Source organism: Anolis carolinensis, chromosome 1, assembly GCF_035594765.1.
Source record: "Anolis carolinensis isolate JA03-04 chromosome 1, rAnoCar3.1.pri, whole genome shotgun sequence".
NCBI classification, from domain to species: domain Eukaryota; kingdom Metazoa; phylum Chordata; class Lepidosauria; order Squamata; family Dactyloidae; genus Anolis; species Anolis carolinensis.
In genome coordinates this window covers 99201685-99224827 of record NC_085841.1, presented here as the reverse complement: position 1 = coordinate 99224827, position 23143 = coordinate 99201685, and the positions used below count along the sequence as shown (strand labels likewise).

At 39.6% G+C, this 23143-nt stretch overlaps 1 protein-coding gene across 1 annotated transcript in view; it reads right to left on the bottom strand.

The window, feature by feature from the left end:
- lama4 (laminin subunit alpha 4) overlaps positions 1–23143 on the bottom strand; it is a 111971-nt gene that overhangs the window by 27602 nt on the left and 61226 nt on the right. Inside the window, exons 11-22 of the mRNA XM_062979900.1 lie at positions 22770–22963; positions 20694–20810; positions 17604–17752; positions 16785–16926; positions 14811–14907; positions 13925–14038; positions 12551–12736; positions 11419–11558; positions 10013–10186; positions 5464–5606; positions 3575–3737; positions 1342–1469 (exon numbers count right to left, since the gene is read on the bottom strand). Coding sequence (XP_062835970.1) covers positions 1342–1469; positions 3575–3737; positions 5464–5606; positions 10013–10186; positions 11419–11558; positions 12551–12736; positions 13925–14038; positions 14811–14907; positions 16785–16926; positions 17604–17752; positions 20694–20810; positions 22770–22963 — 1747 coding nt within the window. The remainder of the gene's footprint in view (positions 1–1341; positions 1470–3574; positions 3738–5463; positions 5607–10012; positions 10187–11418; positions 11559–12550; positions 12737–13924; positions 14039–14810; positions 14908–16784; positions 16927–17603; positions 17753–20693; positions 20811–22769; positions 22964–23143) is intronic.

Sequence of the window (23143 nt, the reverse complement as noted above, 5' to 3'; positions counted from 1 at the left end):
AGAAATAATTATGCAAGTAACACTGCAAGGGATGATAAGAAATTGGGGTATTTGGCTTGAAAACACATTGTCATTTATTATGTCTACCACAATTCACAATTATTGAATCGTGACTCAACACAGAGGTAAATGCCATTGATTAAGTGGCTTTATTCTAGTCAGGACTAAAAGTAGGATCTAGGCCACTGGTGCATATGTAAGATGCCAACTTCTATAGTATTTAGTGAAAGTGTTTATACTATTTTTGTTCTATTAATCTCTGTGCAAACTGAAAGGTAAAATTTTTTGAAAGATAATTTTATATGATACTCTTTTTGTAGGCAGGAAGCCTAGACATTCTAAACAGTGAAGAATTCCTTTATCTGCCAGAATTGGGGGATTGTATATGAGCTAGCCAGCCAAGCAGAACTAGATCAGGAAGGATCCTCCTAGTAAGTAGGAGTCTGAGGAGGGGTATAGACTTATGCTGCTTTTTGTACAACTATCACTGTTGCACTCAGTGAATTATAGGGGATGCAGTTTTCTCAAAGGCTGCACCTGTTATCACTGCATTTTGGAAAGATGCATCATCCACAAGATAGCAGTCTGACTTTAGTCCACTGCCCAAACCCAGCAAATGGTGAGACAATAAGGAGTGCCTGTGATGCTGTTGAATTACTCCCATATTAATGTCTTCATTCCTGTGTTCTGTCCTTGACTGGCTTGTGGAGGTGGAAACAGGCAGAATGACTATCTTGAATTATCAACTTGGTGCCTGCAAAAGAAGCCATGAAGTACCCACAAGAAGGGAATTTTTACAAAGATACTAGTTGTACCTCAGTAATGGAATACTAGTATTTACTTGCAGAATGTACTATATTTTGTCCCTTTCATCTCCAGATAGGGATCCCTATTTGAAGCACTAGATAAATATTGCATCTCAGTGAAGAGAAAGTATACTATAAGTTAGATGGACCAACTGGTCTTGCATCCCCCCTGTTTTTTATTATCCAATATTGGACAGCATTTGAAAAGAGTGCATAAACTTTCTTAAGGGCTATGGTGCAGTACACTGTTTTGGATTTATTTGTAAGTATTAAACTATTTTTTGTATACATTTTGGGTGAAAATTATTACTAGCAGCTTCAATAATTTAAAAAGTTGTCCATGTGCAACCTCCAACCCAATAGATACATTATTAGAAGAAGAATAATAAATTTAGAGAAGTGAAATAAAACCATATGCCCTTTCAACCATGCTTTGCTATGTCAAATGCAACCACCCAAGTCACTTTGCACCTATTTTCAGGAATGATTATAATTCAGACAATATTGTTTTAATTATATAGGCAGGTCACTCTACCTGGCACAAGGTACAGATTTGGTGATGTTGTAGATATTTTTGAAATTGTACAAACTGAGGACATCATCATTTAATGTAGCAAGCTCCAAGCATCCAGAAAAGCCAGGCAGATCCAAGCTTGGTGGGAGCTGCAGACAAAAAGAACCAAAAGAAACTATTAAAATCAATGGAATAAGAGTTAGAGTCAAATATGAAATGTTAGATGTATCCGTATTAGAGTGTTGTGCTAACTAGCCTTGGTTGATACTGTCTTGACTACAATGCCAGTGATCCTCTCATTGTGATTTTCCTCTCAATTTCTGATAATTTCTTCATCACTTGCAAACTACCTTGAGGCCTTTCAATACTCTATAGCTACTCTATTCCAGCATATGTCTTTTCCTTCATTTCTTTTTATTATTCTTGTCTTATTTCTCACATGCTTTCTGTGAGTCTGGTGTCTGCTTTTATAATTTCTCCAGGCTCCTATCACTGGAAGATTTTTTTTGTTTATCAAGCGGAAGTTACCAGAATGGCATGGGGACACCCAACCGAGAAACCCTGTTTTTTGGGGCGGGTGTGGGGACGAAAACCCACACCGAAGAGGGTTTTTAAACCTGCTTCAGCATGAGTTTTTAAAACCCACTTCAGCCTGGGTTTTCCCCATGTCTTGGAAGCACTGCCGCTGTATATCTTGTTATGACACTTTGGTCAACTTATCTCATTACATTAGTACAGGGCCCACTACACTCAGTGGTTGTGCCTTTCTAGAGTTAGCATAAGGGTAGTATTCAATACCATTTTGTAAATTGTTAAAGCAATTGCATAGCCACTTACATAAGCATATAACACTATGAAACTGTGCAAACAGGAATTCCCATTTTGCTAGCATCAAACTGGAATTGAGTCTCAGATTCCTACATCAATCTCATAGAAGGCATCACACATAGATCTGGATTAAATTAAGTCCAAAGGTATGTTTCTCTTTGCCTCTATCCAATGTAGGATTAATATTACAATGGGCAGCAGAATTCATTGCCTGCTTATTATATAAGGAACAATGTGATTTGAATTCTGGGATAAGGTTTTATCATCACCAGGGCCGGCCGGAGATATTTTTTAATGTGAAGCGGGGGTGCTGAAAAGCGCCCCCGCCACCGGCCCCGCCTCCCGCACCCTGGCCCCGCCCAGCAGGCCCTGGCCCCGCCTCCCACGCTGCGTGGGAGGCGGGGCCAGGGCGAATAGTGAGGGAGGCGGGGCCAGAGTTGGCCCCACCCCCCGCCCAGCGTGCCCTGGCCCCGCCTCCCACGCAACGTGGGAGGCGGGGCCAGGGCACGCTGGGCGGGGGGGGGCAGGGCCAGAGCTGGCCCCGCCTCCCACGCTACTCCCGCTCGCCCGTCTGGCCTTTTCTAGCAGGCCAGACTGCAGCGGAGGTCCCTGCAGGCCGCAGGCTCTGGCCCCCCCGCCCAGCGTGCCTTGGCCCCGCCTCCCACGCAACGTGGGAGGCGGGGCCAGGGCACGCTGGGCGGGGGGGGCAGGGCCAGAGCTGGCTCCGCCTCCCACGCTACTCCCGCTTGCCCGTCTGGCCTTTTCTAGCAGGCTAGACTGCAGCGGAGGTCCCTCCAGGCCGCGATTGCGGCCTGCAGGGACCTCCGCTGCAGTCTGGCCTGCTAGAAAAGGCCAGACGGGCGAGCGGGAGTAGCGTGGGAGGCGGGGCCAGCTCTGGCCCCCCCGCCCAGGGTGCCCTGGCCCCGCCTCCCACGCTGCGTGGGAGGCAGGGCCAAGGCACGCTGGGCGGGGGGGGCGGCGCCAGAGCTGGCTCCGCCTCCCACGCTACTCCCGCTCGCCCGTCTGGCCTTTTCTAGCTGGCCAGACTGCAGCGGAGGTCCCTGCAGGCCGCGATCGCGGCCTGGAGGGACCTCCGCTGCAGTCTGGCCAGCTAGAAAAGGCCAGACGGGCCAGGGCGCACTGGGCGGGAGGCGGGGCACCGTCAGGGCGGTGCCCCGCCTCCCGCCCAGCCTGACGGCACCCCCCCGGGCCTGCGCCCGAGGCGGCGGCGTCAGGGGCCTCTATAGTGGGGCCGGCCCTGATCATCACCCAAATCTCTTCCAATGACTTTTATCCATGTATCCTCATTTTGGAGCTGATCGCTGCAAACCAGAGCCAAACTTGAGCCAGTTTAATGGCTCTCCTTTAAAAAAATGTTAAAATCCGGACTGAGATTTGCCATGCATGGAACAATTACTTTCCTTACCTGAAAATCTGGAGGCACTCCTCCAACATAGAAAACTGCATTTGTAGGTTCCAGATCCAACAGCGAATCATCACCAGGAACCTCTCCTTTTTTGATGAATTTTTCTTCAGCTGTGCTGCTGAGACTTGGAACAGTGAGAAAAACTTTGCCATGTTTTCCAATTCTGTTGAAGAATAGCAGGCCAAAAAAAGAAAAGAAAAAGAAACCAATGGTCATATCTCGGGAGAACTATTAAATGTGAAACAGCAGTTAAACCATTTCCAAGAAAAAAATAAATATTTTATACACCAATAAATGAAATCAGTGAATAATTCTACTGTTTCAAGGAAGAAAACCCAGACAATGCTCTTTCTTTTTGTTTTTAGTTCATCTGAAATACAGAGGCATTCCCAAAAGGTAGAAAACAATTTCAGAACAGCCCAAAGTAGCCTTTCTTTAGACTTGTTTAAAAGCTTTATGTGAGCTCCATCTCACCTCCAGGGTGTTTGTGCATTCAATAGGCAAGTAAGGATTTTGTAGACAAGGTAATCCTGCAGTAATAAATGAACCAAGAAACTCTGAATATGGATTATGTGAGGAATTTCTTTTGACTTGGATCAAGTATTTGGATTAGATTAGGCCTGGACTGAGAGAGCTGGGATTGGAGATAAAGGCCAAATGAAACTGCTAAAATAAAGTATAAATATTGAAATAAATATAGTGTCCCCACTTCACGGATTTTCATTTATTGTGGATGGTTCTGGAACGTAACCCTCACGATAAGTGAGGGAACACTGTATTCTCTTGCAAGTTGGATATTTATGGAGTTTAGAAAACTTGCCTTTTTCAAAGTCTGCATGACACATATTATTCCCAATTGGCTAGGGATTCTAGAAGCTGTAATTTCCCCAAGCTCTAGACATATTTATTGTGCAATTTCAAGTCATTTTTTTTTACTTCTGGCAACCTTAAATTTGTTCAGAGGGCTTTGTCTTTACCTTCCTTTAAAGTTGAGAAAGTGACTTGCTCAAAGTCACACAATGGGCTTTCATGGCTCACTAAGAATTCAGACCCTGGTCTCCTGGTGTTCTAGTCCAATGCTCAAACCACTAAACTATGCTGGTTTGAAAACACCTTTTATGTTATCAGGAAATGCTTTAACCACAGGACATATCAAATAATTCTGGGGCATCATATCCCATTGTATATCGAGTCCACACTAGATCCACGGGGTGCACTTTACAGGGCCAATGTAAGCCCTCTATGGAACTAGGAGCAGCTTTAGGGAATAGATGACGAGGTACTAATTAGGACCAAAATATGGAAGAAAGGGTTAGCTCATGTTCCTTGCACATTGTGTTCAGATACTGCTGAGGCCTTGAATGAGTGAGCCAAACATTTTAGGCTATGGTTGGTTTAACTTGGAGAATGTATCCCACACCATGTACGCACTGCATTCCTCACTGTGTGTATTTTGAGGAAAGATCAACAGTGACATCACTCATCTTCTCCCTGAACAGCTCATGCTCAGCTTTGAGGAAACTAATCTGGTTTGAGGAAACAGACTGAAAGTCACTGCAATAGAATAATAGAAAACAGTTTCCATCTCAGTTTTTTTGTTTCATGATATGGATTCATGTCCATGCATTTTACAACTTTCAGCATTATGGTGGTCAGGAAAATGGTTCCATTGTATTCAAGCAACATCTGATACTGATGATCATGAAACAATGGATACTGATGATAATTAGTAGTGAAAAGTGTCTTTTCGATTTGTTTAAAAATTATGGTTAATACATTTAACCATCACTCTGCAGTTTTAATTCAACAAATTTACAGTATTTCTTATTTCTGAATTATATTCAACCAACTATTTAGATAAGAAATATAGCTGATAAAAGTCACATTACCTTTCAATTTTAACAAGACTGAAGTAAGGAGGCCAAGAGCTGACTGGTTTGGAGTCTAATGGTATCTCCACATCGCCACTGCCCAAATTATAAATGTAAACCAGGTTGTCAGTCTTAATTGCAAGACCAAGATAATTTTTTGTCTAGAGAAGGAACAAATCATATGGTGATTCACATGGCTTCCAAGAAACGCGAGAAACAACTAATGCAGTCTGAACTGTTAGTGATAATAATACAAAAGCTGCCTAGATTACTGAAGGAAAAGGCAAGAGAAAAAGATCTTGAATCTTTAAAGGGAAGGAGGAACCCCAAAAGGCCAAACACTTCTGCCTATCTAGAGTTGAAGATATTCCAGCCACGAGTATTTTGAAATGTGCTACTGTATATCCTACATATAACCTTACTATAAATGTTTCCTTTGGAGGGAAGGCTGTCAAGAATGAAACTCATTCCCAGCCACTCTACAATATTCTGCTGATTAATTGCTTCCATTTACGTCAGTCCTCATAAAGAACTCCACAATAGGCCTCAAGTGGTAGAGAAGTACACTTATTTGTAGATCTGTCAAATGTAATCAATTACTTAGCTTGATGAGTCCATTAAAATATTTAATTAACCAAAAGTGGTGGTTCCAATTAATTGGGCAGCATATTTTAAATCACATTTTCAAATAACATTTATTAGATACTCTAGAAAGATGGCATCATCATAGCATTCATCCTTTTTCAACTTTAATTTAGACTGAATGTAGTGACTGTCCTTACAAAACTGATTCAAGAGCTTGAAAAATATTATGTACGTTTCTGTCTTGCCTTTTTCAAGTTTTTTTAAGAGAGCAATTGTCATTGGCCCCTTCCACACAGCTGTATAAAATCCACATTGAACACATTTTTGGGGGGTTGAACCCGTAACTCCCCCCCCTTGGCTACAGCCCTGACTGTACCTTTCTCCTTTATGCTACAATGAAATATGTGCCATCATTCCTGAGGCAATTTCTAAGTTATAGCATTTGGAGGATGAATACAAGGGTAAAGACAAATATGTGACATCCAAGAATGAACTTTCATGGTAAGAAGCAACCTCTTATTCTCTTGATGGCATGGGATGTGCTCAACTGCTAGGCAAAAGTATCTGCCAAAAATCTATCTCACTGACTGCAATACAGTCCAATCAAAGGTTGACTGTGCTGATTTATATTTATTAATCTTATAGTGTCTTGCAGACATTGATAGTTCCTTCTACCCAGGTGTATTCCAAACATCTTCTAAAGATGCTGACACCACATATGCTGTGCTCATTGTCATAGAAGGTGCTCCGTATGGCCATACACTCGGTGGTTTAGAAATGTTTGCATGATAACAGTGTGGGAACTACATGGTTTAATCCAACATGCCACTATCAGCTTTGTTCCCATATTCTGTAGAGATAACTGTGATTAAGAAAACTACCATAAAGGTGAGTAACCCTAGTGATGCCTCCTTTATTGGTTCAAAGTAAAAAATATTTACAAAAAGGGTGCATTGAGCACATTGAATACTAAATTTAGGCCCCTTGATGATAACCTATGTATAGTTGACAGTGGTAACAAAGTGGTACCTCTTTAAAATCTCTTAACATATGGGTGAGGACAATACATATTTCCTCTCATTATTTTAACACTTAACCTAAACCTGGTGCTTGAGTTTCTCATATACTTTCTTATTTCTTGATGCTTCTCAGTTTTGATCTAATACTAAGGTATTTAATACACCTTTCGAGATTTTTTTTGGAGGCACTTTTCTCAAACAGTCTATAAGAAACATTCTTGTCTCCCTCATTCTCAGAAGAATTTTTGTCTTCCCTGTCACTTATTCCACTTTGTGATACAGATGGCTTTCCAACTTTGTGGGTTTAACTTTTGAGGATTTGATTACTTGTGGATTTGATTAATGTGTTTTAGGTCCTCCAGCATGATTCTATGGTCAACTTCTAGTGGTGGAGGACCTTGAGGTTCCTAGAGAGATGCTCCATCAGGCATATGTAGGAGTTCCACACCCCTAATGCCCTGTGAAAGTGGCTTACTGTATTTTCTCTGTTCCTTCTCTATTCCTATATCTTCCTTTAATTCTGTTTCTGGATATGAATGACTGTTTTCCAAATGTTTGGATTTTTAAGAGCATCTCCTTCCGCTAAATTGTTTCTCACAATTATCTTCTGTCCCCTCCCCCTCCTTTTCTCCTTTTCAGATATATCTTTCCTTTTATGTTGTCCTTTCTATGGTGAAAATACGTTTTCTGTGTCCTCTCCTACATTTCCTATTAATCAATTATTTGTTGAAAATCATATATAATTAAATTCATTGTTCCCAGGAAGGCATTAGTTGGAGAACTTATATTGAGGAAATCATTCTTTGAAGTAGAGTCATTAGATTGATTTGATTGAAGTAGTTCATTAAATTTGTATCCATTAAATGCACTGTACTGCTGCCCGAAGCTTGAAAGTTATTAATTTGCATCATAATTTGGGTTGCTAAACAAATACTTTATTTCTTTATTGCCTCTCTATTCTTCAAATTAGCTGGTTCATATTGATACTCTGATGCTGCCATTTGGTTTGGGCTGTTGTAATGTGATCTAGCAAAGTACAGTTGTTAATATTGCTTTTTAAATTGCTGCAATTCAAGGCTGCTTTTCTGAAGCACTGGCAGTTCTGTTTTTCTCCAGATATATACATTGACAGCTCACTCATCAATAATTTTCTAAGGCTGCATGGTGGTTGGCTTTGCCTGTGCTGCCTGCCTAGTCCTTGAGTCGATTCGGCCCTCTGCCTTAGAACTTGCAAATTCAGTGTGTCAACCCAAAGCAACGTTGTGAATTTTCTTTGTTGTCTTGCTCTGGCAAACTGGTTTTACACATCTCAGTAACTCTGGATTTTTATTTTAACTGATAGTTTGTGTTTCTTTACATTCTTAATTACCTCTTCATCTTGTAGGGGATCTTTTTAAACAGGTTTCTTTTTCAGTGACTAATGTGCTTTGGGAAACCGCTCAGAGTCTGGATCTACACTGTCAAATGACGCAATTTGAACTGCATGATATGGTCAGTATAGACCTATAAAATGCAGTTTGAATTCCACTGAAGTGAATTATATGGGTCTTCACTGACCATATAATGCAGTTCAAACTGCATTATTTGATAGTGTATTATTTATTTCCAGCATTTATACCCCGCCCTTCTCACCCGGGGGGACTCAGGGCGGCTTACATCAGTTGGCAACATTTAATGTCAAGAACATAATAATAAAACAAAAACAGTACATATAATCAATTAAAACTATAAAAATACATCATTAAAATACATCATAACAATTAAAATATATGTAAATTAGATCCATTTGTCTAAAATCCTCATGCTTCAGCCTTCAATTGGACCATGTCGACGTTATCGTATTACTCGTTAAAAGCTTGTGCACACAGCCATGTTTTCACAGCCTTTCTGAAACCCAGAAGAGTTGGGGCTTGTCGGATATTTGTGTAGATTCACTGTAGATCCAAGTAGTAGAAATAAATATTCTTTTCAATTCTCGAAGTCATTTTAGAGGCTCACTGGGCAGTGGTAATCTGGAAAGGTCTAGTTTTGTTATTGTCATGACCCTTGATTTGCTGACTTACAGTCAGAATGACATTTTCAGGGCCAATAACCTGCACGTTTTTGCACGTTTTTACTGGAGGCATCTAAATGACAAAAATCGAATTAATTTGATACCTGATAAGATCAGGATCTCTGGTAAGTTCTGGGTCTTTCCAGGTATGGACCCATTGTGGATTGGGCCTGGGAACCAAGTCCCATGATCTCTGGGCCCAATCCACACAGCCCTCTTGGGCTTTTCTGGCTGTATGAGCCAGGAAAACCCAGAGGGCACCAACCCCCTCCCCAACCTCCCTCACCATTAAGGTCCTGCTGAAGTCCTCCTGGTGCATAGAAATCATGTACCAGGAGGGGTGGAGGAGGAAAATTGCTCCTCGCCCCTCATCTCCTGGCACATCATTTCTATGCACCAGGAGGACTCCAGCAGGAACTTAATGGTGGCCTGGTAACTTCTTTTAATTTTAAGGTTCTTTTTTTGTAAGGGGTGGTTGGGTGTCTCGATGCTCTCCCGGAAGGTGTGTGGACTTTCTTAAACCCACTTTGGTGCGCATTTAAGTGCTGTCTGGAAACAGCTTCAGTCAATGTATCCTGAAGGCAAAAACAACTTCCCTTTTTTCACTCTTACTATTCCCTTTTCCTTTTTCTGAACCCCCTCCAATATCTCCTACCTCTGGAGATAATGTGTGAGTGAAGAGAAAACATGTCTGGCTGGTAAAACAGAAAAACTGAAAACTGTCAGAGAAGGCAGAAAAGATAGCAAAGAACTTTGAACTTTAGAACTCCTACATTGTGCCTGGCATGTGGACAACAGGCCATGAGTGAGTGGATTGCTCCTCTTTGTCATCCAGATAATACACGATTTCTAAAATCACCATTACTTCAAACAGTGTCTTTAATTTTAATTTAATTTTTTAAAAACTTACGTTTTTGCTTCCTAGATAAAGAATGAACTGATCCCGAGGTGCTGCCTGCTCTGGATTGTCCTTGTGAAGCATTATGTACAAAGACAAAGAAGTGAAAGCTTTTATGTCTTCTGCAGTTGTTGGGGGATTGACTTCAACAGCTGACTGACCTTCAAATGACATTGAAACCTGAACCTGGAGGATGAGATGTATAAAGAGAGAGGTTTATCTCTAGAGGTGTAGATTAGGAAGGTTTTTTTCTTGCAAAATTCCCTAGGAACAACTTCACCTACATAGCAGCATAATATATAGCAATTGGTTTGCGTTGACTTGGTGGGTCATATAATTATGGAAAAAGAGGAATAAAAATCAGCTAAAACACAAAGTGTGCTCAACAAATTTGAATGTGCCCTTCTGCAAGAAGGGCAGTAAAAAGCATTTGGTAATTAATAAAGTAGGGAATTTGCTAAAATATAACCATATATTCTATCTGATGTCCCCAACACTATGGCATGTACAAAAGTCGAAAAAAAGCCCTGCACGTACCCCAAAGCCAGCACTAGGAGTCTTCAAAATGCACAATGATTATTAGCAAGGATCTGGACCTATTACCCCTTAATGTGAACTTGCTCCACAGTAAGCAAAGTTCGGGGATACACAGGAGTTTGCATGAAACTCCAGAGTGTCCTTGGGGTTTGTGGCCATGTGAACAGCTGGATCAAATTCTGTTTCACCTGATCTATTGTCCACATGCACACTGCTGCTTTTACCCTTCTCCTGTGCTGATCAGTGCAGTGAAGGGGATGGTTCACCCTTGTGTTACTGCCACCATTCCTTACTGGCCAAGGAGTTCTCTGTTTGAGGCTTACCATCATGGTTGGGTCTGCTGAGGCCGGAATGGGGAACCTAGCCATGCGATCAACACAAGGCACCCCATTATACCTTGCAATGGCACTCTCAGAGGGAGCTCCTTGGGTAGTGAGGAGTGGTGGCAACAAGAACACAAGGCCAGTGGGGAAGATTCAGGCTTGGCCCAGTGAGATCATTTGGACAACAAAGTGATGTCACAAAGAATTCAATCCAGTATATGCGGCCACCATTATGGTCAGTCTGGGGGAAATCTGAGGCATAGCGCTCTGGCCCAGCTCTTGATTAAGTGGCCAATATAGACACAGTCTACATCCCCTTGTTTTCAAGAAAGGTATAGTGGTATTGGGTATTGACTGATATATTCCATGTATTTGGAGTTAAGAAAATTCCATAGCGAGATATGTTAACATAATGTTACAGCTGTTGAGCATTCACACTATTAGCTGCAACTCCAGTGTTTACTACAGCTAATGTTCAAAGTTCAAAATGTATAATTTAACACAGACCACCAGGGACTCATGATTGAGGCAGCAAAAATTTCACTCCACCAGTTTTACCTTGTTTGCTACACTCCTTGTCTGTGCAATCAGCTCTCTGATCCTCTGGATGCTGGCTGAGACATTGTTGGCTGGCTGTTTCTGTTCTACAGTACGCAGCTTATCTAGCAACTGCGGGACAACTTCAGTGAGGCGCTTCACTAGTGGTGAAAACACATACAATCAATTGAAACCCATAGCCCAGGTAACTCATCAGTTTAAAAGAACATGAACACTAAATATATATTAAAACAACCAGTACATATTTAATCATCATAATTTAAACATGATTGTGATAGGCCTCTGAGGAGACATAGATATGTATTTGTGTATTAAATGCAGACAGTGTATCCAGATGTTGAATCTTTTCCGGCAGGTCATTCCACAAATCAGGGCCACCTGTAATAAATGTTTTCCTTCAATGGAGTAGAGAAAAGGTAACTGCATCAATAATACGATGCTTTTAAAAATTAACACCAGTTTTCAATCACTTTACTGAAATACTTTCATTTTTTGAGCCATTGTGATATAATGGTTTGAGTGTTGAACTAGAATGCCAGGCAGATAAGGATTTCAATCTCCACTAGGCCATGGAAACCTATTAATTAATTATCTTGTGCAAATTGCATGTTCTCAGCCTGAAAGGCAGGCAATGGCAAACATCATCTGAACAAGAAAATCCTGTGATAAATTTGTCATAAGTCAGAAATGATTTGAAAGCACAAAAAACCACATTTCATGTGAAAATAGTATTATGCAATACACGCACATACACACACACACACATTAAAAAACATTTCCATTGTAGTTTATGATTTATTTTTATAGTTATTGTTCTAAGGCCTCAGTGTCAGACAGACTGACACAGTGAAGTCAAGCTGGATTTACACTGCCATATAATCCAGATTATCTAAATGATAATCCACATTATCACCTTTGAACTGGATTATGTGAGTCTATACTGCCATATAATCGAGTTCAAAGCAGATAATCTGGATTTTATATGGCAGTGTAGAAGCAGCTTAAGACAAGCTGTTAGAATCTAATGATTTGCTTCTGATTTGTTACAGATTCATACACTGCCCCAGCAAAGTACTGGCGATTAGTATCTCTATTACAGCATATAGGGAATTCTGGATGCCCATCAATATACCTGTATCCCTTGTTGTGACAGTGACACGTTCATAAGCTGCTCTTTCAGGTTTGAAGTTTCTCAGATCTTGGGTCCATTTGGTCAGATTATCAGCCATTGGACCAGTAGTCTGGGTCACTGTAGCAGCAGTATTTAGTGTTTGATTAATAATGACATTGAGCTGCTCCAAACGTTGTCTTGCATTGTCTAGAAAATAAACAGAATAATGACTCTTAAAAATCAGGAAAAGGAGATTCCCTATACACTCAGTTAGCCTACTGCATTCACATGCTTTTTCCCAGGTCTAATGGAGTATTGGGCCTGTGGGGTTTTTCCCCAGGTCTAATGGAGTATTGGGCCTGTGGGGACAAACCCCTGGGTAGTTCCAGGACCAATTGGAACTACCCAGGGATGAATCCCCACAGTCACCTCACACCTTTTAAGCTCCTCCTCTCAGTGGTGTTTGATACCATTGACCATGGTATCTTTCTGGGTGGTCTTGCAGACTAAGTGGCACTGTTTTAGAGTGGCTCTGTTCCTTCCTGGAGGACTGAATCCAGAAGGTGGTGCTGGGTGATACCTGATTGATCCCCTGGCCGTTGGCCTGTGGGGTCCCTCAAGGATCTATTCTGTCACCCATGCTGTTTAACATTTACATGAAACCGCTGGGAGAGATCATCCAGAATTTTGGAGTTTGGTGTCATATTTATGCAGATGACACCCAACTCTATTACTCCTTTCCACCAAAATCCAAGGATGCTGTTCTGGTCCTGAACCAATGTCTGTCAACAGTAATGGATTGAATGAGGGCGAACAGATTCAAATTAAATCCTGACAAGACAAAAGTGCTCCTGGTGAGTTGCAAGGCAGCTCAGGGTATAGGGATACAACCTGTGTTTATAGGATAGTTATTATTGCTTTTATCACTATTTATTTTATACTCACATTTAAATTGTATTTTATTTAAATTATATTACTTATTAATTACAGTACATGGCATTGAATATTTGCCTTCTTATGTCTCTGAGCCACCCCAAGTCCCCATGGGGAGATGTGGTGGCATATAAATAAACATTCGTTCCTGCTGTTGTTTTTTAAACCTGCTTTGGCACACGTTTAAGTGTAGTGTGTGAGCGCCCTAAGTTAGCAGTCAAGCAAGGACATGAGAGAAGTCTCCCACCAAAATAGTAAAATATCAAAACATCCGGGCGTACCCTGGGCAATGTCCTTGCAGACGGCCAATTCTCAAACTTTCCATTTCTCAAGTCACCGCTGACATGAACCCCCCTCCCCACAATCAAGTAGGCTTCCCCTGTTCCCTTGGATCCTTTCTGACAATCATTAAAAGCATATGTAATATGAATATATTAAAATGTTCAATATTTATATACCTACCTTGCTCTGATGTCTGTATTTTTGCAATGGCTTTCATCAAATGGCCTTTAAGATAATTCTTCCTATCAAGAGTTCCATTAACACGTTGCTCTGTGTCTGCAACAGCTAAATCATCTGTAAAATAGAAGAAAGAAATAATTTCATTACTGTGTGAGACCTAACAAAGATGTCATCTAGTCCTGATGTTAATACATGGAAAGGTCACTCTGATATATATTTTTCCGACACTCAGCATTACTCTGTCCATTTAGGGCATACTCAATGGCACATATACCAAATGTGTTTCTGCTAGAATAAATGTCTTGCAGTGTAATTTTATACAAGTCTACTCTAAGTAAACTCTATTGCATTCAATTGAAATACATGTATTTGTATGATTGTAGCTTAAATTATCTCCTGTGCAACAATAATCAGTCCTTCCCAGCCCATCTTCCTGATGGGCTTTTCCTTTCTCTTGAAAGGAAAAGGAAAAGCTGATATCCATTTATAACAGCTGACATTACAATTGTAAAACAATAGAGATGTGGAAAATATTGAGTGGAAAGTAACACTATCACAGTAAAAATAGTACCAAACTCTGCAAATCTTAAATTTATCTTGGTAATAGGATAATAAATGGAAATGACTTGAAGGCACAGCAACAGGATAGGTATTAGCTGCTTTGTTGATCCCAGAGAATGATAAGATATAGAATGCATTAAATGATATATGTTTATTAGAACAACTTCTGTCAGGTTCAAAGTATTCCAGAATTTGAACTGCAGAATTCTTGGTGTTGATAATTAATTATGTTATTTCAACATCTTTCTTTTTAATGATATTCTCTTTCTGCATATGTAATGTAGCACAGCGAAGCATCTGAACCAAAGGAAAGGATTATATTTACTGGCATATGATGTTCGTTCCTGTTCTAGTGCTTGCCTGAGAAGTTTGTTGCTTTCCTCTTTATGGTAAATTATCTGGGTGCCGATTCCAACAACAGCCTATAAATTCATTAGAAAAAAGTGAGTTAGAACAAAACTTCACAAACGTAGGCATCTTAAGATATTCCTAACAAAGCTTTTATCATGCAGCTCATATTATCTTATTCACAAAATTTTACTGAGATGAATTTCAGGCAACATTCTATTCCACCTATTGCATTCCCATGTCTTCTTCTTCTGAGCATATTCTTCTTTCTATCAATAAACTGTTAAGGAAGAGAAGTTGGATTAGGGGCATAGTGTCTTTTGAACTTTCTACCTGGAGGCACAGATTCCTGAATCTTATATCTGTTATGGGACAGATCCAGAAGATCTTCATGTGTGCATGTATTGCAGTAGGGGTACACAGTTCTTATGAATGAGAGTGATTCCTCATTGGTATTTATTGAGATTGCAGCCAAAACAGATGCCTGACTCGTATACAGAAATACAATGAGTCTTTAACACACAGCCTTTATTTCACATGATGTCTTTGTTTCACAGAAGATAATTTGATTCAGTGGAGGTTGAAAGAAGGGGAGAAGTGCAGGAATGGGTGAAGGTACCCCAAATACACCTCTGGAATATGATGAGATTCTCCATAACAGAACGGGAGCATGGCCAGCGGGGGGTGGGGGTGGGGTAAGGCTTTGTAGACTGTATAGCAAAGTAGCTAACAAGGCAAATCACTCCTGCCCTACTGTTTGGAAGGGCATCTGTAAGTGGATAGTTGGGATTCAATCCATGGTAATTTTTCAAACACACACACACACACACATTTATCTATATACATACTAGAAAATTATTCCAAAACATGGAATAACTTGAAACAGTTTGGAGACTGCAGCAGAATTGATTAGGCTTTGGTGCTGTATGTTTGGTATATGGTATAATAATGGTGTAATAATGAGACATGCCATTCAGATGAGTTTAGGCTGTCTTGAGACATCACAACAGGATGCATGGAGTGGTTTGAATATCATAGGGAAGTTTTAATGTACATGTCCCATTAATAGCCTAGCAGGATCAGATCAAAGATTGGCCAAGTCTGCCATTGTGTTGCCAAGAGCTGTTAAATAAATGCCTGAGATTGGTGTCTACACCTTTTGGATAAACCTGGGTTAAGGTGCTCCATAGCTGCTCTAATGCAGCAAGCGGGCATCCTGGGAGTTCTTTGGCCATCCGCATGGTTGGCTGGGCCGAGGGCATATTGGGGCTGCCCCTGTATTGCTGCCAGCAAGCAGATCCCTCTCAGAGGTTTGCTGGTGGCATCACATATTTGGACAAATAGCTTGATGCCATGGTGTGACATCACCAAAAATCAGGTATCACCAGTACACTTCTCCAAGAAACTGATTTCTGTGTCCATTGGCAGTATGGACAGTGGATTAGGCAAGCTCCAGTCCGATCCAGCTACCCACATCTCAAAAACTCCAGGACCCTATAAAACCCACTGCTCAGACGCTGCAGGGAGTCCACACAATGCATGACTGGATTTGCAGCAGAACGAAGCTCCAGAGTAAAGCAGTTCTGCTGTAAATCCAACAGTGCATTATGTGGGCTCTCCATAGCAGCCAAGTAATGAATCCACTTTATTTTGACTATGTAGAAATGGCCTGAGAAACCCAAAGCAGCCATGAAGACATCAGACATGTAGCTCCCCCTGAAAACAAAAGATAGAGAAGAGGAACCTGTATATGACATTGCTGCACTACTGCATATACATAACATTAGAAGGCACAATATAATTACTTTGGCATATGGCTGCAAAATATCCTGCCATTTACAAGGGAATTGTATAGGATTTTTCAAGACTTTTTTTAAGGAGATGAAAATGCTGCCTTATTCAAAGCACATAAGGGTCATAATGCATTGGTTAGCATAGCAATGGTACTTACATCACTGACTCGCTCTGTAGTGTTTAATGCCAAGACAGACATTTGATTGGCTTCATTAACATAATTTATGATATTTTCATGAACATTGGAAGCATTTAATGCTTTTTTAACTAATCCATTTGTATCTACACCATGCAAGGTCCTGTGATAGAGAAAGAGAAAGAGAAAAATATAATGAGTTCAGAAGATAGAAATTTAATTGCCAGAACAAAGTAACAGACATAGGTATTGTTGTACACTTTTGGAATATACAAAATTAAACTCCAGCAAAGCCTATAAGATTAAAAACCAACAACACTGGTTAGAGTTTTGATGGTCACTTGTCAAAAAGTACATTTGTAAATATTAATGTAATGTAAAAAAAAGCTTCATAAAACAGTAAACTATGAATAAACATGTTTTTACTCTTCTAGCCTCAATTTCAGTATGGATCTTTTTCTGGAACCATTTTCTGAGTATAAGCTATTGAAAGTACTGTCTTCTCAAACCACTTCTAGGTATAGTAGTGGGATGCAATTTGTCTAACCCACTTTTAGCTTAGAACTGCTCTTGTGATCCTATGAGATAATCTAAAGTGTTTATTTGAATGCTACAAATTGTAATTTTTGTGATGGCCATTTTCTTCCTCATGAATCATCACTGGCAACAACAAGCAAATATGGAGATTTTTCAGTCTAACTAATTTCAGTGGCAGAATCAACATAACCCTGAATTCTGTCCCACTAAGATTAATGGGACTTAAATGTGCTTCTCACCGGTTAGACTGCACTATTTTTTAGAAAACATTGAATATTGTCTATTAAAGGTTTTTTTTTTTACCTATCTAGCTCATTTGCACGAACATGAAGCTCCTCTGCATACTCCATGGCCCTTTGCACCAAGTCATCGTCAAATCTTGAGAGGTTTGAAATTTTGTCCTGTAGTTGCATTTTGGCGCCATCTATTTCTGCATAGAATCCAGATGCATTCTGACCAAAGAAGAGGAGCAAATACAACAAATAAGTATTAAAAACAAATAAAAACCCCAAAGATCTTTAGGAACAATGTTTTTAGGAATTAATTTAATTCAAAGAATCAGTAGAGAAAACAATGAAAGTGTTTTATTTTGATTGAAAGCTTCTCTTTACAAAACACTGCTTCCAGAAAACATGTAAGGAAGAATGACAGCCTGCTTAGAATATTGCTTCCTGCCACCTGTGTTTTCAATATTCAAAGATGATGTTTGTTAGTATGGAAGAAAATTCAATTTTGTTGGCTGTCATTTCTGTCTAAAGTGGTATAATCCAGAAAAAGATGGACTACCTAAGGAAGATCTAGGTCTTGAATGGATGAGATAATCAGCTCAACACGTATATTATTGAATACTATTTTATTACACCTAATGTTTCAATAAAGTTAATCCCATTTGGCCATTTTCAACTTTGCTTATGTTGAATTCTTACACTCTGAGATAGTTGTTTTGTTTTAGGCCTTATTGACGCCAATTTAGGTTGTTCCAATAGAAAATTCTGAGGAATAGCAGCCCCATTTGTTTATTTAAGAGTCTGTGTCTTTCCATAATTCTGGCTATCAAATTTGTTCAGAGAATCTCCATTCCTTCCCTCTCTTCAGTGTGACCTTTCTCTGTCAGGCGGAGTTCATGCCTATACATCTCTCACAGTGATGGCTCCAGGCTTTACTCCAAACCTTTAAGGAGTATCCAAATGCTGAATCCCATCCCTCATATATATCCTGCATCTTGGATAACTCCTTTAGATCTCCTCATGCAACAACAAAAATCACAATTCCTGCATGGCAACAACCAGCAAATACATCTATCAAATAGAAGTGAGGCTGATTCCCACTCTGTTGTCCTTCAAAGATTTCTTTTAAAATTCAGGCAGGCTTTGGAGAACTGGCCAGCTGGTGGGAAAATGAATTGTTACCACATGGGTGCCATTTATTGTACTTATCTATGCATTTTTAAATTGTGATTTCATTTTTTTTTTAAAAAACTAGGGGTTAATTTAAATCTGTTTTAATATTTGATCTTATTTATAATTGTGCTTTTATGCAATATTATAGTGAGGAGACCCATTTATTTTGGAGAAAAAGATTGAATAAAAATCCATCAACTAACCAATCAGCAAGCTCCACTAAATTCAGTGGCATTTACTAAAAGGTAAGGAGGTATAGTACTGCAGACTACAGTAAAGTCAAGCCTTGTCATTGTTATTAAATATAGTCAGTGTTAATCCAAGTTTCTTAGCCAATACTAGCCAGCATTAACCATGGTTAAAGTTGGTAGTCATGTGACCAATCAGTCATTGGTCACCCTTAGAGAAATATATCAAAATGTTTTACCAAGTTTAGAAGCTGATACTAAATGTTCAAATGTGTTACAAAAAGGGAAAGAAGGATTAAATAAAAGGAAAGAACAATGATGAACCCAAGGAGAAGAACGGAAGCAAACTTTTATACTATATTAGCTGTGCCCTGCTATGCGTCGCTGTGGCTTAAGGGAATCATTTGTTGACAGGTGGAATAGTAGTGAATAGACTTGTAGCCTCAAAGCCTGGCTGTTTTCTTCTTATGCAAATCCTTGTTTGGTGAGCTGGAATACAATGGAATAGGCTTGCTGCTTGGAAGGCTGGGTACTTGCGTTCTGGGGGGGGGGGATGGTTTTTTGGCCAATCTGAATTGCACTGAATAACCTCGCTGATTCAAAGCCTGGCCACTTTCTATATAGGGGCATCCTTCCTTGGGCAGGTTGAATGGGACGGATAGCCCCGTGGCTTCCAAACCTGAGGGGTTTTTTTTTTATCTAGGGGAAATCTTGGTTGGCCAGGTTGAACAGTACTGAATAGCCTTGCTGCTTGCAAGCCTGGCCGCTTTCTACCTTGTGGAATTCTTGGTTGGCCAGGTTGAATAGCAATGAATAGTCTCAGTGCAGCAAGTATGAATGCTGCAATTAGTCGCCTTGATTAGCATTTAATGGCCTTGCAACTTCAAAGCCTGGTTGCTTCTTGTCTGGGGGAATTAGCTGGCCCTGGTTTGGGAGGTATTAGCTGGCCCTGGTTTTTTCCTGTCTGGAATTCTCCTGTTTTCAGAGTGTTGCTCTTTATTTACTGTCCTGATTTTAGAGATTATATTGTTCTGCATTATTATACCACAGTAATTATTATATATTATATTTATAATCTTATATTATCTGCTTAGAACTGGATTATATGAGGCCCGTTCTACACATCTGTATAAAATCCACACTGAACTTGATTATATGGCAGTGTGGACTCAAGATTATCCAGTTCAAAGCAGATACTGTGGATTATCCTGCCTTAGCATTCTGGGTTATATAGGTGTGTGGTAGGGCCTTGAGTCTACACTGCCATATAATCCAGTTCAAATCAGATAATCTGTATTTTATAGGCAGTGTGAAAGAGGCCTGAGTGAAGAAGCCCTGAGCTCCATTGTTGCTGAGTGGGTTACTAGGAGACAAAGTGGGTGGGGGTTACCCTTCTAACTGGCAGCTAGGGAAAAATGGCTTTTCCTGGTCCTCTAATTTGGGTTTTATTTTTTTAGGGTTTTTTTTAAAGACATATTTTGGATGACTGTGTGGTTTGTGGCCAAATATGGTGTGATTTGGTTCAGTGGTTTTGTTGTTTACTCCATAGTAAAATGCACATTACATTTTTATATATATAGATTTTCCCCTTTTTTTCTTTTTACTTTTTCTCTCTTTCTCTTTTTACACTTCTCTTATTTTTAATCTGTCTTTTCATCCCTTTTTTATAAACAAATTTGTTCTCACTCTTTCATTGTCTATACCATCTGAAATCTTAATAAAAATTATTTTAAAAAGTTGGTAGTCATGTAACATTTAATTCTGTTAAGGTCTGTGGGGAAATATTTATTACACAAGTAATTTACCTGGATTGCTTCATTTAGATCTAAGTTGATTTGAATGGGTACATTTAAAATATCTTCAGCCATTAACAAAGTATTGTTGACACTGTTAATCTGTCCCTCCAATTTTTCTTGTTGCTTCTAGGAGGAAAAAAAGATACAAATACCAAGTTCTTAAAAAATCATCAGATATGTTTCAAACAACACTGTATTTTGTGGGCTTATTATGTTGGTTCTCTTGATCCACACAGAAACTGATAAAACACAATTATGATATTTACTCTGTTTCCAATACATATCTTTCTGAAACAAGGCTCAATGCAATAAATATATCATAAACTTTGTTCCAAAGGCTATAGAAAAACAGATTTAAAAGACAATGACTAGACTGGAAAGGTAGATTCACGCTGTTTCAACCATTATTCTTGAGCCAAAGCTTGGAAAGGTCAACTACAGCTCCAATATTAATAAAATCTTATTACAGTAAATCAAGATCTTTGAACAGAATATTCAAACTTGTTCAGAATATAGGCTATCATCACATATCACATATCTCCCCTGGGGAAGAAGAGCAGTATATAAATTAATTAAATAAATAAATATAATTTATTTTCCCCTCCCACCTAAATTTTCTAATCTTTGTTTTACAACCTCATCAGATGAGGTAAATTTCAGTGGTAATGCTGGTTTCTCTTTAGTTTTGTGATGGAGCCCAACGGCTCCCACCCCACAACATACAGCTACTTCCAGCAGGGCTCCGTCGCAACACGAAAGAGAAATCAGCGTATGCCACAACGGCAATACAGCAGGCTTTTCGAATTACATTGGGTTCTATGGGGGAAACTGGGTGGCAGATGTTTCCGCCTGTGGGATGAGGTAGAGGGGAAGCCAAGTAATGTGGGGCGTGGGGTGACGTTTTCCCCCGCTGGGCACTGCCAGATTCGCCACAATGCAATTGTGGCAATTCCAGTGGAAAATATGAAGTTGTTATATTTGATTGGATGAAAGCTTGTTTCTTCAGGCTCTGAAATTCAAGCAGTTTTAATGTGTGATCCTAATATGATTATTTGTTTGCATAGTTTACCTCATTTATGCCACATTTCTAATGCACTGAAGAAATTAAACCACAATTCTATATTTGTTTTAATTGTATGCACTGTACCTGTTCTCATTTTAAAATGTACCTTCATACTTTACTTCTCAAAAATTACATATAAATCTTGCAGATGTGCAGGTGCTTAAGGCGGGTGGATATTTTTTGTGCAACAGCTCTCAGATGGTACAAATATGCTCCTTTTATTAAAACTGTTGAGTCCATGTATTTTATACAGCTAGCTAAATTTCCCTGTTTGTCAGTTCCTCTTAATCTTCAGGATTTTGGGTCAAGCAGGGATGCACACATATTTAGACTCAAAGGTCACATGCAATCTACACATATCTGCTTATCTGCTTTCCTTGGCAAGAGGAAGAGGGCAGTTCTACTGTATTTTCATGTCCTTACCAGTGTTCTTGATACACTTTGCTTTTTCTTAGCAAGGAAAACACAATTTGTATGAGCCTTCTATGAATAAATGAATAAAAATCCTTTCTTCCACCCAACCCACTGGTGATCTTTATAGAAATCACTCTCCTTGCTACTAGTAGCAGCAGCAAAAAGAGCACACTATATGCCACTAAGTTGTGAAGGAATATAGTGATAGCAAAGATTAGGAGGGGCATACTTAAGTTCTTTGGGGTTACATATGACCTGTAGCCCACAAACTGTGTGGCCTGCAACCCATGAGCTGTGATTAGCACAATGCATTTCAGATACATTTAGTTTTAAAAAATGTTTTAGTTTTAAAAATTATTTTGAGTTATTTTTCAATGTTTACATTATTCTCTTGTTGGGATTTTTTTTGAAAGAGGCTAGTTTTATAAACATTTGAAAACATTATTTAATGAATAGATAAAATGAGCACACAAAGAGACATGACATGTGCATGCACGTATCTCTCGCATTCAATAATTGAGGTCCTCTGGGTGATTTACAATGAAACTTTAAACCCGTAAACAATAAAATATGCAAGACTTTAAAAGTAGCATACTGTAGAGGAGTACCTCATGATCTTGGAGTGCTCCAGCATTTTCCTTATTTTTTGCTTCTGCTTTGTGGATAAAATCCGCTGCTTGGTCCAGGGTCTCTTGCAAGTCTGTGAGCTTGGTGTTGTGCTCTGCAAGCTGGGTCAGTATGTCAGGAATCAGTGATCTGCTTTCATTATGTCTCTTCTGCCACTGTTCAACTTGTTTTAGCACTAAGGGAAGACACAGCTGATGAACTTTTGTGATTTCACTTACAAATGAACTGAAAACAAGCTCCAGGATAATCAGATTGCCATGTATCCTTCCATATTATAAAAGATGACCAAGATCTCGCACTGAAAGATGTAATATAAAGTTCCTCCATGCCAGAACTACAAAACACCTCCTAATTC